A 14,343-nucleotide genomic window follows, 5' to 3' on the forward strand; every position below is an offset into this window, starting at 1 on the left:
AACACAGCGAGGGACTTTGGGAGAGGTCCTCTCATGCTCCCAGAGCTGGTTCTCTTCCAGGGTTTCCCAGCAGGGCGAGACAGGAACAGAACAAGGGGCCATCCTACCCCCAGTTCCATGCATCCCTTGGATTGCTCCAAAAAGGGTCTCAGAGAATATGAGGTTCTCTAGAAGGAGCGCAGAGAAAGGCAAGCTCCCAGGGATGCTGCCAGCTGCCAGACCACTCTGGGCTGCACACAGGAAGGCCACATGGGCAAAGGAAGATTTGGGATTTCTGTCTCTGAGCTGGAAGCATGGGGTGAAGCTGAACATTATCCTAGCAAAACCAAATACACCATCTGTCTGGAGGTTCCAGCGAGGGGCCAGCAGGCTCTGCTAAAACCGGAGACAGACTAGGGAGGGCCACTGCCCACCATTCCACCCTCCACCTCCTGAAGACTGGAGACTGGACAGGAATGTGAGAGCCCTTCTGCCTCCCCCTCTTCCCTCCTGGGCACTTACACCAAGTATTTGGTACCTACTTATTCTAGAAAATTACCCATTACTTATCTAAAATTCAAATTACTGGGCTCCTGTATTTTTATTGGCTAACATTGGTAACTCTAGGTGTCGACGACTGGAGGGGTGCAGGTCAGGGTGCTGGGAGCTCATCAGGGCTTCTGATGCATGAACATGGTGGGCAGGTGAAATACAGCTGGCAGCATGCCCTGGTTTCAGGTAGATCATGGTGTCATTTACAGAGATGGAAAGGACTGGAGGAGAAGCAAGTTTGGGAGAGAAAAGTCAAGACTTCTGATCACACATTGGGTTTGAGATGGTGTTTGTTAAATAACCAAGTGGGGAGGCCACAAGAAGGTGGAATTCAGGCGAAGACAGACGGAATCTGATGGAAGTTGATGGCAGTCACTAGAAAGACAGTTCAGTTAAAGAGAAGAGGAGGAGGGTAAGGGTTGGAAAACTACCTATAGGGTGCAATGTTCAGTACTTGAGTGATACTATTTGCACTAGAAGTCACATCACACCATTATGGAATATACCCATGTAACAAATCTGTACACACATCCTCGAATCCATAATAATATATATGCATATATAAAAGGAGAGAAGAGGGACAGGGCCTGAGATTTACAAGTAAAGCAGGTAGAGATGGGCAGCAAAGGACACCTATGACTGCTTCCCTGAATTAAACTGGGACTTCTCAGAAACCTCTATTCTGAGATTTACAGGGAAATGGTTATTGAGGCCCTAGTATAAGCCAGGCATTGTGCAAAAGCACTTCATGTGTTATCTCACTGAGTTTTCATCATACTGATGATTACTCATTACTATCCCCATTTTACTGGTTTTTAAAAATGAGGTCCAGAGAGGCTGAAACAATTTCCCCAGATCACAGCTCGTAAATGATCAAATACTTGACCTCAGGTTTCCCTAGTTCTCAAGCTTCTGATCTGCCCTGTGCTTGATAGCATATTTTATGCATATCTGCTCTGCCAGTCAGTATGGTCCTCACAGCAGGGGCCTCTCTTTATTTCTCTTCCCATCTCCCTGTGTCTCAATCAGCACCAGGCTCATTGTTGGCACCTGGTAAGTGTTTGTTGTTTGGGATTTGATGGGAGAGGGCCCCAAGCCTTGGGCGAGGTCAGCCAAGACACGACGCCTGCAGGACTGTCACAGAAATTCCCAGAACTTATAATTTCTCTCCAAAAGGGTGGAGGATAGGAGCTCATTAGTTGCTCGGCTTCCATCCCAGACCAAATTCAAAGCCCCCGGTGAATGGCAAAATCTGCCTGGTAGCTCTGGGCACACCCAGCAGAAGATAGTTCCAGGAAGCAAGAGGAGAGGTGGGTTTAGGAGGCACAGAGGCCGAGCCACGGACAGGGAGGTGCAAAGCTGCAGAAGAAAGTGAGGGGTGGACTCAAGACCACTCCCGTTCCCTTTTTGCTTAAATAGAAAAGCTCCTTTTCTTAGCAAGGGCTGGTCGCTGTATGACGACTCTCAAGTTTCCTCCAATCCTGGCTCCTGGAATAGATATCAAAGCACTTGACACGTTTCTCTTGATATTCTTGTACGGCGTGGTGAAATGAAGCTGGATTACTGTGCAGTCTGTGGCACTTACACCCGTTTATAAATCACTTAACAAACACCAATGATACATCCCACCTGCTGAACACTGTTCCAGGTGGTTAACACGGATGAATTAATTTCATCCTCACCACGACACTTCGAGGTGGGCGGAGTAATCCCTTCGGCTCTGCTGGACAGATGAGGACATTAAGGATCAGGTAGGTTCAAAAATTTGCCTGAAGTCACGTAGCAATTGGCAAAGTCATGGTTTGTACCCTGGCAGTCTGACTCCGGTGCCATGCACTTCACCATTGGGTGTTAGATTCTGCCTCAGACCAGGAGAAGCCCTGAATTCACGCCATTCCCGGCTGCAGTCCAGGCGCCCATTCCCCAGCTGTGGGGCCGTGGGCCAGAGCAGGCAATGCATCTAAGTCTCAGTTTCCTCATTTATAAACTGAGCTATTTTCTGAATTCCTTAGGATTGTTATAAGAATTAGATGACACAATGTATGCAAAAATCTCTGAGAACTATAACTTGCAATCCAGGGAAGAAGGATTAAAGGGCTAATTAGTGATCAGTGAAGCTTAGCATGGGGTTGGCAAATGGTTTTCTTGTGCAGGGCCAGGTAGTAACTATTTGAGGCTCTGCAGGCACACCGACTACTGAGCCCTGCTATTGCAGCACGAAAGCAGCCAGGCATTACATAAATGGATGAGCACGTCTGTGTTCCAGTAAAACTTTATAAAAACAGGTGGTGGCTGGATTTGGCTCTTTGCCTTGAAGGATTGCAGCGGAATGGAGCTGAGGGATGGGTGCTTTTCAGTGTTCTGAGTGCTGTAGGTAGGGCTTTGGCTAAAGCTCCAGAGAACAGGGAGTACTTGTCAGATTTGCAGGCAGTGTTTCAGCTGTCTGTGCCCCCAGCTTCTACCCGGCTCAGGCATGGTCAGAGGTATCACCCTGGGCAGTGGAATCTTCCATGGGGAACTCACGGCATCAACTGGCTCTTGATCCCTTCTCCTCCTCCTCCTCCGGGGTCTGAGGTGAGTTAGAGGTACGTTCTGCAGGAGAAGCTCTGATGCCTAGGGCAGCCCAACAGAGCTGAGGTAGGTGCAGGGAAAGTGCAGTAACCTGCTCAGGTGTGCGCGGTCTGAGTCTAAGGAAGAGGCTGGGGGGACTTCAAATGACCCTGACTCACCTCCCAGGACACAAGGGGTGAAATGCGTGCATGGGCTGGCAGGCCCTTGGTCATGTCCTCTGAGGAACTGCACGCGTGGCAGCAGGCTACGGAATGGGGACTATAGGGACATAATTGGGACACTGGCTCCAACATGATTGATGGCACAGGCTGATTGGTAAAAATAAATGACAGATGTCCAAGTCCAGAGCCAAACAGATCCAACAGACTGCAATACCTGGCAGAAACCAGTGTGCTGACATCTAACTGGGATCACTGACAAGATCTGCCTTTAACTTGAAGCAACACGACCAACAAAGCCAGTGACACTGACATGCAATGGGGGAGCCCCTACTAGGCAATGGTTTCCTTTGAAAGAGATCTGGAGTTGGGTGAGGAGGAGATCTGACCTGATCGTTGAGGGCTGCATGGTATTCTATCATTTGGATATAGGGTCCTGTATTATTAAGAGTCTCACTAGAAAGTCTCATGAGAGGCTGGGCGCAGAGGCTCACGCCTGCAATCCCAGCACTTCGGGAGGCCGAGGCAGGCAGATCACTTGAGGCCAGGAGTTTAAGACCAGCCTGGTCAACATGACAAAATCCCATCTCTACTAAAAATACAAAAATTAGCTGGGCTTAGTGGCGGGCACCTGTAATACCAGCTACTCGGGAGGCTGAGTCAGGAGAATCTCTTGAACCCGGGAGGCAGAGGTTGCAGTGAGCCGAGATTGTGCCACTGCACACCAGCCTGGGTGACAGAGTGAGACTCCGTCTCAAAAAGAAAAAGAGGCCAGGCGTGGTGGCTCACGCCTGTAATCCCAGCATTTTGGGAGGCTGAGGTGGGCAGATCATGAGGTCAGGAGATCGAGCCCATCCTGGCTAACACAGTGAAACCCTGTCTCTACTAAAAATACAAAAAAATTAGCCGGGCATGGTGGTGGGCATCTGTAGTCCCAGCCACTCGGGAGGCTGAGGCAGGAGAATGGTGTGAACCCGGGAGGCAGAGCTTGCAGTGAGCCAAGATCACACCATTGCACTCCAGCCTGGGCAACAGAGCCAGACTCTGTCAAAAAAAAAAAAAAAAAAAAGGAAAAGAAAGAAAGCCTCATGAGAATTTAAGCTAATATCAGCATCCATGGTGACAGCCTGGCACACTCCCCCTTGGCTAGGCCACCCCAGGAGTGGTGTCTAATTCTGTTGACGACTCACACTTGGAGCCTGTTGGGAGGATGGCCATTCTGTTGAGGCATTCAGTTTAGTCCTTCTATTAATTGAGTACCTGCTATATGCAGCACATGATGGTAGACAGTGGGAGGACAGCGGTGAACAAGGTACCGTGCCCTATCATGAAAGAGCTCTCCTTGACTAGGAGGAGAGCCGGCACAGAAACCAATCATTGCAATACAGCATGGCAAGTGTGAAGACCGGGGCACAAAGTCACAAGGGTGGAGGAACTGGGTTTGCTTTCCTTGGTGTTTCCAACTCGCTGATGAGCAATCATGAGGATGAGGAGAACACCTTGTTATGATTCGTTCCTGCAAGAAGAACTAGAAACTGTGTGGGAAAGTCAAGGAGGATAAGGAAGAGGTTTCTGTGACTCGCAATTGTTTTTTGGGAAAAGCACAACACCGTGTCTGTCTGGGAAGTCGCGGGGGAGGTTGTAGGAGACACCCACTGAAGCTAAGCATCTCAGGGTCATGGGTGGGGCCGTTGCTGGCTCCATCGTTCCCTCCCCTAAAGAGCTACAATCCTGGAAATGCTGTTCTGTTCCTGTTTCTTGGCTTACTGAGCCCTGTGCTGTCACGGTACCTCAAGGACCTCTCCAACAATGTCTCCAGGCTTCCCTGCGTGTTTATTGGAAACACGTGCATATGGACACGTACTGCACTGAGCCCAGTTCTGTTTATAGACAAAGTTACTGGGTGCTCAGGCTAAACAAGTAGGTCTCTAATCCGTTGCTATTCTGAAAGCAAACTGTCTCTGATTGTGGGAATAATATCATCAAATATTTCTGGAGCACTTTTTTTTTTTTAAAGACAGGATCTCACTGTTACCGAGGCTGGAGTGCAATGATGCAATCATGGCTCACTGCAACCTTGAACTCCTGGGCTCAAGTGATCCTCCTCCCTCAGCCTCCTGAGTAGCTGGAACTACAGGTATATATCACTATACCTGGCTCATTTTTTAATTATTTGTAGAGATGAGGTCTCACTATGTTGCCCAAACTCATCTCAAACTTTTAGGCTCAAGCAATCCTGCCTCAGCCTCCCAAGAGCTGCAATTACAGGCATGAGCCACTGTCCCCAGCCTACTGAGTACTTATGTGCCGGGCACTAAGAGAGTTTTAATTTTCTTTTTCTTTTTTTTCTTTTTTGAGACGGAGTCTCGCTCTGTCCCCCTGGCTGGAGGGTAGTGGCGCGATCTCGGCTCACTGCAAGCTCCACCTCCTGGGTTCACGCCATTCTCCTGCCTCAGCCTCCTGAGTAGCTGGGACTACAGGTGCCCGCCACCGCGCCCGGCTAATTTTTTGTATTTTTAGTAGAGACGGGGTTTCACTGTGGTCTCGATCTCCTGACCTTGTGATCCGCCCACCTCGGCCTCCCAAAGTGCTGGGATTACAGGCGTGAGCCACCACGCCCGGCCGAGATTTTTAATTTTCATGTATTATTTAATTAAATCCTCACAATAGCCCCATGGGGTAAGGCACCACAATCACCCTATTGTATAGATTAAAAAACCAAGTCCCTTGGAGGTTAAATTATTTGCCTCAAAATGATAGAGCCATTCCATAGCACAGCCTGGATTTGAACCCAGAAGTCTGGCCTCAAAGTCCATATCCTGAAGAGAATATGGCTACTCCCAGAATGCTCGAAAGACACAGAGAACAATAGAAGTATCAACAATGGGCTTAAGCCCATTGTTTTTCAGACTACAGCTTATATCCTATTCATGAATTACGAAATGAATGAGTTGTGATCATTTTAAAAAAAGCAAATAGAGTAGAAAGGCATTACAAATGTAAGTATTATCTCAGCTATGCTTATATGTGTGTACTGGTTGTGTAGGTCGTGGTAAAAAACGTTTGAGACCACCATCTTGCCCAATTTCCTCACTTTACAAATGGGTAAACTCCCAATTCAGACAGCAAAGTGATGTTTCCAAGGTTACAGAGCATTCACAGATAACCTGGGGCTAAACCCCAGGTTATGCTATCAAGGTTAATTGACTGCAAAGAAAACAAAGAAAAAGTAAGAGTGATGATGCTATAATAGTGGTAATACTAGTGCCAGCAGTAACAATAACAATAGCTACTACTCCAAATCTCATGTGGAAATCGGATTCCCAGTGTTGGAGGTGGGCCTAGTGGGAGGTCTTTGGACCATGGGGGTGGATCCCTCATGAATGTCTTGGCATCCCCCTCATGGTTATGAGTGAGATCTTGCTCCATTAGTTCATGGGAGAGCTGGTTGTTTAAAGAGGATGGACCACCCCCTTTCTCTCTCTCGCCACGTGACATGTCTACTCCCCATTTGTCTTCTGCCATGACTGGAAGCTTCCTGAGGCCTTACCAGAGACCAAGGAGATGCTGGTACCATGCTTGTATGGCCTGCAAAACTGTGAGCCAAATAAACCTCTTTTCTTTATAAGTTATCCCATCTTAGGCATTCCTTTGTAGCAATGCAAAACAGACTAATATAGGGAGTACACTGATTTCCCCCATTTTCAGAGAAGGAAGCTCTTGGCCAAGTGCCTCAGCCAATGTCTCATAGCTGGTGATAGAGAAGCCAGGGTTCCAGCTCAGACAGGCTGGCTCCAAAGTCCCTACTTGTAACCAGCATGAAGCCTACATGGTCCTGCCTGTCTCAATATTCTTCTTAAATGCTCTGATGTCAATGCAGTACATAACATGCTAGATATGTATTAATATAGTTAATCACACACCTGCCACTTCTACTAGCTAAATGTCCCTGGGTAGCAATTCCATATTCATCTCAATTAGGTACTTGGTAAAACTGAAATACTCATCTTTTTTTTTTTCTACAAATATTTTCTAGATTCCCTGGTCTCTGTCATTCATTGACATATTAAAAACATCACACATTTGAAGAATCAAATAGAAAAGGCAGAAATTTTGTAAAGTTAAAACTGTACATAACACCCTTCCTTGTTCCATAAAGAATTAAGGCAATTCACAAGGATACATTAACTATACTAAGATGAAAGTAGATGAGATCCAGATAAAGAAGATCAAGCAGAGAGACCCCGAATGAAGCCAGGAATGAGACTAACACAAAAATGCTTTCCTTAAAGTCTCTACACTTGCTGCGGGTGGACCACAATTCTGTCCCCAGGCTTTTGTTTTAATGACCTTCAAATTCACATATCACCATACAAGGGATGACAGCTGACTCTTAAGTTTGTGTTAATTACCTCCTTGAAAGTAATTTTAAAGACTTTCAGATTCACAGTCTCCATAAGCTGAAAACAAATTCCTCAAGGAACATATAACTCCTTCTGTGACTGAGACAGAAAATAATTGGTGCATGCATCCTCTGAGGACAGCATTGTGTAATGCAAGAAATAACATCCTCAACATCATTTTTACAATAAGCACAAGGGATGAAATTTCACAGGATTGTTTCTGACAAAGTGTCCCAATAAAGGATGATGGCATTGTGCTCCTATTCCCAAGATGCGTGATAGAATCAGGAAGCTACAGTGTAGATGGACATGGGCTCTGAGTATATTACTCTTTCCTGCAAAGTCCAGGGACAGACTTGCTTGAAACAAGGTGATCCAAAAAAGGGATACTCTGTTCCAAGCCAGGTGGATAACTCTCCCCAGGCCCAGGCCTTCCCCAACCATTCCAGCCCTCAGGGATTGGGCTCTCCTTTGTATAATTTGGCAACAGTAGAAACTACATCACATTGCCCTACAGTGGGTGTATGTGTTTATGATTTTAAACCCTCCTGTGCAGGGACTACATCTCATGACATTTTATTCCTAGGGCTTATCCCTTTGCCCTGCACCCACTGAAGACTCAAGCACAAATTCAATGCTTGTTGAGGATGCTGATGACAATGACCGACTGGTGCTGTTAGAAAATAACTAAATTAAGGTGCAGGAGGAGTCCATATCTCCCCAGGGACTCTCCCTGTAGACCAGTGGTCTTGCTACATTGCTGCGATGCTACAGCCTCACCCCACATTTGAATCCCAGATCTTTTCACTTCCTCTTTCTGCTGTTTCATTTCCATAGTGAGAATTCAGACTTATCTACGGAACTGTCATAGGAAAGAGAAGAAGAGATGGTTCCTAATGAACACACCCAGTCACCACAGTGACTGCCCAGAAGAGTCATGGATAAGACTGAACTCTCTCCGACTCTTTAATTCCATCGCAAAGGACATCTTGCCTGAAGTGCTGGATTGAGGACCCCCTGGCCACATGACCAGGCAATCTCAATTCTTTAGTTCATAAACTTAAACCTGATTGTATTGTCCAGAAATGAATTGGGAACAGAATAAAAACATAATAGGGAACCATCAACCAAGGTAATAATCAAAATATGTTGCAGAGATAGGAAAGCTTAGAGGAACTGGGGGTAGGAGGAGTCTCTTGCTGTCTCTTTGGGAGATGATGAAAGGCTGTGAGCTGAGGGAACAGAACCCAGTGACAGCATGGGATTATCGGAGTAAAGCTCCCAGGAGGACACTGGTCAGGTTGGATGGTAGGCAGAATCCAATTGATAGAATAATTTGGGTGATGGTTGGATTAACCTTCAAACAGGTAAACTTAGATAATGCATAAATGTGAGGCACATGTTTGTCTTTTACTTTCAATATTTGGGCAAGAAGATGAATTGAGAGAAGTCCTATATGGGGCTTATAAGACTCATATTTGGTGTAGTTTGACTACAAATTTGTCATAGTGGGAAACAGTAAGAGTAAGCATTTGCACGCTGAGATGTTGCCAATCCAGTATTCAGATATGGCGCTAGGTTGCAGTGGATAATTTTGTCATCCAGTTGTAGGAGCTATGAGATTTGCATTGACAAGGAGGTTTTAAGAATGATTTAAATGGATCTCCTGTGCAAGGTGACCTCTCTGGGCACAGATAGTGAGTTCTACCCAAGAAAGAGAAGCCCTCTCCCATGGCAGGTCACCCAACAGAAGGCCAGGCAAGCTCTTCTTCACACTGGACCGTGGATCTCCCCACACCCCTGATTTTGGTATCTCTGAGAAGGAGCATCACTGAGGTCTTCAATCAGGCAATCTAAAGAAATCTCTCTAAGATCAGACAGAGCCTCCTTAAAGAACTTCAGACTTGTCCACCACCTTGCCAAGTCCCCTTCCTATGCCACCCTCACCAAACCTCCCCCAGAGGCCAACATGATTCTCCAGACAAGAATCTGGGGAGGTAACAGCGGCCACACACCCAGGGCCAAGAGATCAGGTATGACACTGTTGCACCAGCTCTGTCCCAATCCACCCCAAATTTTTGTTCAACACAGGCAATGTGGCATCCAGAAACTTCAGGTTCAAAGATAATCATAATGATCAGAGAAATTCTGGAACAATTGAGGTATGGCAACATTTTTATTAGATTGGGAAACCATGTTCCACCCTCCTTTCTGAAGCTTCCAGGACATCATTATAAACCTCATCCAATCTCCAAGCCAGGAGAAAGCCTTTTTTTCATCATACTGGACAGCACTACTTGTTAGCCAACTGTCCTTTATTTTGAATGGAAATCTGTCTCCTAATAACATCCACCCATTGGTCCTAGCTCTGCCTTCTGGGGTCACATAGAGCATGTCTACCCTTTCCACACGGCAGCCATCCAGACACCAGAAGAGAACCGTCACTCCGCTGCAAGTCTTCTCTTCCCCAAGAGATGATGCCCTTCCAGGACCTCCAGAGGCTGGCCCCAGACCCCCCCAACAATCTGGTCCCTCTCCTCCAGACCCCCATCTGTCACCTAAAAGTTCCTGTTCTGCAGAGCTTTTCTGCATCTGTCACCTAAAAGTTCCTGTTCTGGTTTCCTGTTGGGCTGGAATGCTTCCTAAACATTCCAGAATTTTGTTATGGTCCTGGCAGCCAAACCCACAAAACCGAGATCCCAAGCTCTCACCAAGCAGCCTGAGAACATGTTCAAATCCTCCTCTGGCCCACTTGGCCTGCAAGGGACCCTGCTGGCCCCTGTCCTCTAGTCCCAGGGATGACTCATGAGGTTCTCTTGTTGTTGCTGTTGGCCACCCCTCAGGTTGCTCATTGGGGGGACAGACTCCACCCCAATGTCTTTGCCCTGAGTGTGGAAACCTGAAGGCGCAGGCAGCATTGAACACCCCATTACAACATCCAAGTGACTAGTTTCACTTGACAGAAAGTGAGTCAAGACCGGGGAGGTCCTGGCCATTTGCCTCTAAATTTCCAGCAAAAGGTCATCTATCCGTAAGGGCTGGACCTCCAGATTCCTGCCCTGGGCTTCACCCAAGGTCCCCTCCCTCAGTGCTCCAAGTCAGCTTGGCCTGGCCAGCAGCCTCGCTCCCACCATCTCCACCTGCTCCATGCAGCAGCCGCACCTCCCTATATGTGCCTGCTCTGTCACCATCACATTGGGCTACATCCCATCACAGTGCCCGCTGCATTCTGCCTTGAGGCGGGGCTCTATCTGCATGACCCTGTCTTGGTTCCTGGGTTGGAAGCTCCTTGAGAAAGCCCCTGGGTCCTATTTAGCTGTGCCCCTAATCTTAGCATGGAGCCTGCTGCAAGGCAGGTACTCACGTGAGACATGTCGGGTGGAAATAAACTGATCCCTCAGCCTTACTTGTGTCCAGTCCTACCTATCTCCATTAAGAAAGGCGGGAACTGACTTCTTTGAAAGGGAGTCAGGAGAAGACCACCACAGCCATCTGCTTCACCATCTGTCTTCATAGGGACGACCTATAGATGATGAGCTGGGGTGCTCACAGCCTGGGGCCAACAGGCCTCTGTTCCATCCCTTCCTGAGTCCATGAGCTGTCTTTCTCCCTGGCTGAGAAAATGCTAGCCCTAGCCCATCACCTGCCCATCTTGAAAGATAGAAATTGGTAAGGAGAGCCTGGCTGAATTGGGGCAAAATTCTGCCTACAGTAACTGCAAAGGGCAGCAGGTTTACCAGGAAAGAAAGTGCCTCACAACTATTTTCATGGCACCCCAGGACCAGAAGCTAAGACAATGCCCAACCTTCTCAGTGCAAACCATACCCCAGAGGCCCAGGGAGGCCCAGTGTAATGCACAATGTCCCACAATGATGCAGGAAAAGTCAGAAGCCACTCCCAGCAGCTAGGTCTCTACTGCTGGACTCTTCAGTTCCACAAGCTCACATAGCCCCTGCTGGCTACTCCCACGCGAAACAAGCAATACTACTGAAGAGCTTCTTCCTTCTTCCTCTGTGGTTTCCATGGTGACAAGGGCAGTGTTTGGGCTCATGACAGTGGGAATGAAGAATGGAAGCTCCAGGTCTTCCTTCCTCATCCCAAAGACCAGGACAAAAACAAACTGCTCTTACCTGCTAAGATGAAGATGCCCACAAGAATCAGGAAGACCAGCAGGTAGAGCCCCAGGACAGCATGCTTCAGGGCCGACAGGGACCCTAGCTGGGTACAGCAGCTGCTCGCCCGCCGTTTGTGACATGGACCTGGACAATAAGGGTAAGGAAAGGAAGGAAAGAAGACACTTAAAAACCCCATACGCTCTTTTCTTTTTTGGTCTCATTGCTCCCTGATGCATGTAGATGTTCATGTTGAACTTCTCACATCCCTTTCCCATGTCTAGAATGCAACCACCTGATGGGGAGCTTTCCGGGATCATCATATTCAGCCTCTACCTCTCCTCCCACTCTCTATGTTCATGACCAAGTGAGATCACATGTCCACAGCTCACATGCTCACACAAACCAACTCTTCTTGAGCTAGTTTAAGCAGCAGAAAGACCTTGGAATAGTCTTGGATATGTGGCCTTTACAAAGTGTCATTGTCCCATGGGATCCAGGGAACATGAAGAGAAATTAAAACAGAAGTTGCAAAGTCAAACTTCCACAGTGGCTGGGGAGGTATGGGAATGAGGGAAATGGGCCCAGCGGGACTATGGGGAGGCCAACAGCATGTGCCTGCTCTGGCAGAGGCTACTATGCAGGGATGAGGGGTGGGTGTGGCCAGATCCAGAATTTTCTACATCTATTTTTAAGTGTTGGCAACTAATTCATCAAACACAAAACACTGGGGAGTGTAAACAAAACACATCTGTAAGCCAGCTCTGACCAGCTTGCAACCTTGCATTTAGATTTGCTGGAAAATACAGTAACCTCATCCTGTGACACTCCTCAACTTCTGCTCAAAATGGAATAGGGAAATATCATTGCTGCAGTGGCCTTTTGGCCCATGTAATTCAACCCCTTTGGTGTACAGATAAAGAATGTCAAATGTTAGCAGCAAATTCGGCCCCAGGACCCACGTTGATCTTTTGGCTGAACTTGTCCTTCAAGGCAGCCTTCTCAGACGACCCATGCAGAGGCTTACTGACCTCCACCTACTCTGTTGACTGAAAGTGGAAAGAAGGGGTCCTCTCCCCGATGACAGCAGGGCATGTAGGAATCACTAGGGTGGGGTGGGGGGGGGCATTAAAGAACGCATATCCCTTTAATGCTTGTTCCTTACCCCCTGTGGATGAGACCCCTCTCCAGAAGGACTATCCCCACTTCAAGAGCGTCACTAACTAAGGCCAGGCGCTGTGGCTCACACCTGTAATCCCAGCACTGTGGGAGGCCAAGGCGGGTGGATCACTTGAGGTCAGGAGTTCAAGACCAGCCTGGCCAATATGGTGAAACCCCATCTCTACTAAAAATACAAAAATTAGCTGTGCGTGGTGTAGTGCGCTTGTAATCCCAGCCACTTGGGAGGCTGAGGCAGGACAATCACTTGAACCTGGGAAGCAGAGGTTGCAGTGAGCTGAGATCACACCACTGCACTCCAGCCTGGGCATCACAGTGAGACTGTCAAAGGAAAGGAAAGGAAAAGGAAAGGAAAAAGGAAAGGAATGGAAAGGAGAGGAGTGTCACTAACTGGAGTGGGCAGCAAAAGGTTGTCGAGAGGCTAAAATTGATATTTAGAAAACATCTTGAAGGATGGTGCCATGTTTGCAATTGCTCCGTAGGTTTCCATTTGCAAGGAGGTACCTCAAAGGTTATATATCACCTCCCAGGTATCATTACTACCTCCTTGGCCTCAGGAGGTTTTATGACCACAAGGGAAATGGGGGTGACTATTGGTACCTTAGGATCCACACAGCCCTGGTTCCCCAGAGGTACTGGTATATAAGGAACATTTTCCCACTCATTGACTTCGTTTTATTACAAATACTGCTGTTAAACCAGCTAAACAGAGCTATTACATAATATTTCCATAAGACATTGGGTGCAGTGTCGAGCAAGTTATCAAGTACAAATCCAATGACCATTCTCATTCACCCTTACATTAGCAAGTTTTGAAGAGTTGAGCTGATTTTCTGCTAAGACAAAATAGAGCACATCTTTCTTTCTTTCTTTTTTTTTTTTTTTTTTTGAGGCGGAGTCTCACTCTGTCACCCAGGCTGGAGTGCAGTGGCCAGATCTCAGCTCACTGCAAGCTCCACCTCCCGGGTTTACGCCATTCTCCTGCCTCAGCCTCCCGAGTAGCTGGGATTACAGGCGCCCGCCACCTCGCCCGGCTAGTTTTTTGTATTTTTTTTTTTTTAGTAGAGACGGGGTTTCACCGTGTTAGCCAGGATGGTCTCAATCTCCTGACCTCGTGATCTGCCCATCTCGGCCTCCCAAAGTGCTGGGATTACAGGCTTAAGCCACCGCGCCAGGCCTAGAGCACATCTTTCTAACTCACCCTAAACCTTTTCTGGGATTTTCCATCCCTTACCATACACTAGGCTCTAAAAAGCGTTTTGCTCCTAAATATGTAGGCTCCTGGTAGCATTTCTTTTTTTTTTTTTTTTTCCTTCTGGTGAGAGCCACTAGCTGTCTGGTTGCAACTTACCAGATGAAAGTCTGTTCCTCTCAAGAGTCAGAGTGGGA

The 14,343-nt window shown here is 47.5% G+C and overlaps 1 protein-coding gene across 1 annotated transcript in view; it reads right to left on the reverse strand.

The window, feature by feature from the left end:
• SCARA5 (scavenger receptor class A member 5) overlaps positions 1-14,343 on the reverse strand; it is a 124,378-nt gene that overhangs the window by 86,302 nt on the left and 23,733 nt on the right. Inside the window, exon 3 of the mRNA XM_023216804.3 lies at positions 11,794-11,922. Within this exon, the coding sequence (XP_023072572.1) occupies positions 11,794-11,922 (129 nt within the window). The remainder of the gene's footprint in view (positions 1-11,793; positions 11,923-14,343) is intronic.

Source organism: Piliocolobus tephrosceles, chromosome 7 (assembly GCF_002776525.5).
Source record: "Piliocolobus tephrosceles isolate RC106 chromosome 7, ASM277652v3, whole genome shotgun sequence".
Taxonomy (NCBI): Eukaryota; Metazoa; Chordata; class Mammalia; order Primates; family Cercopithecidae; genus Piliocolobus; species Piliocolobus tephrosceles.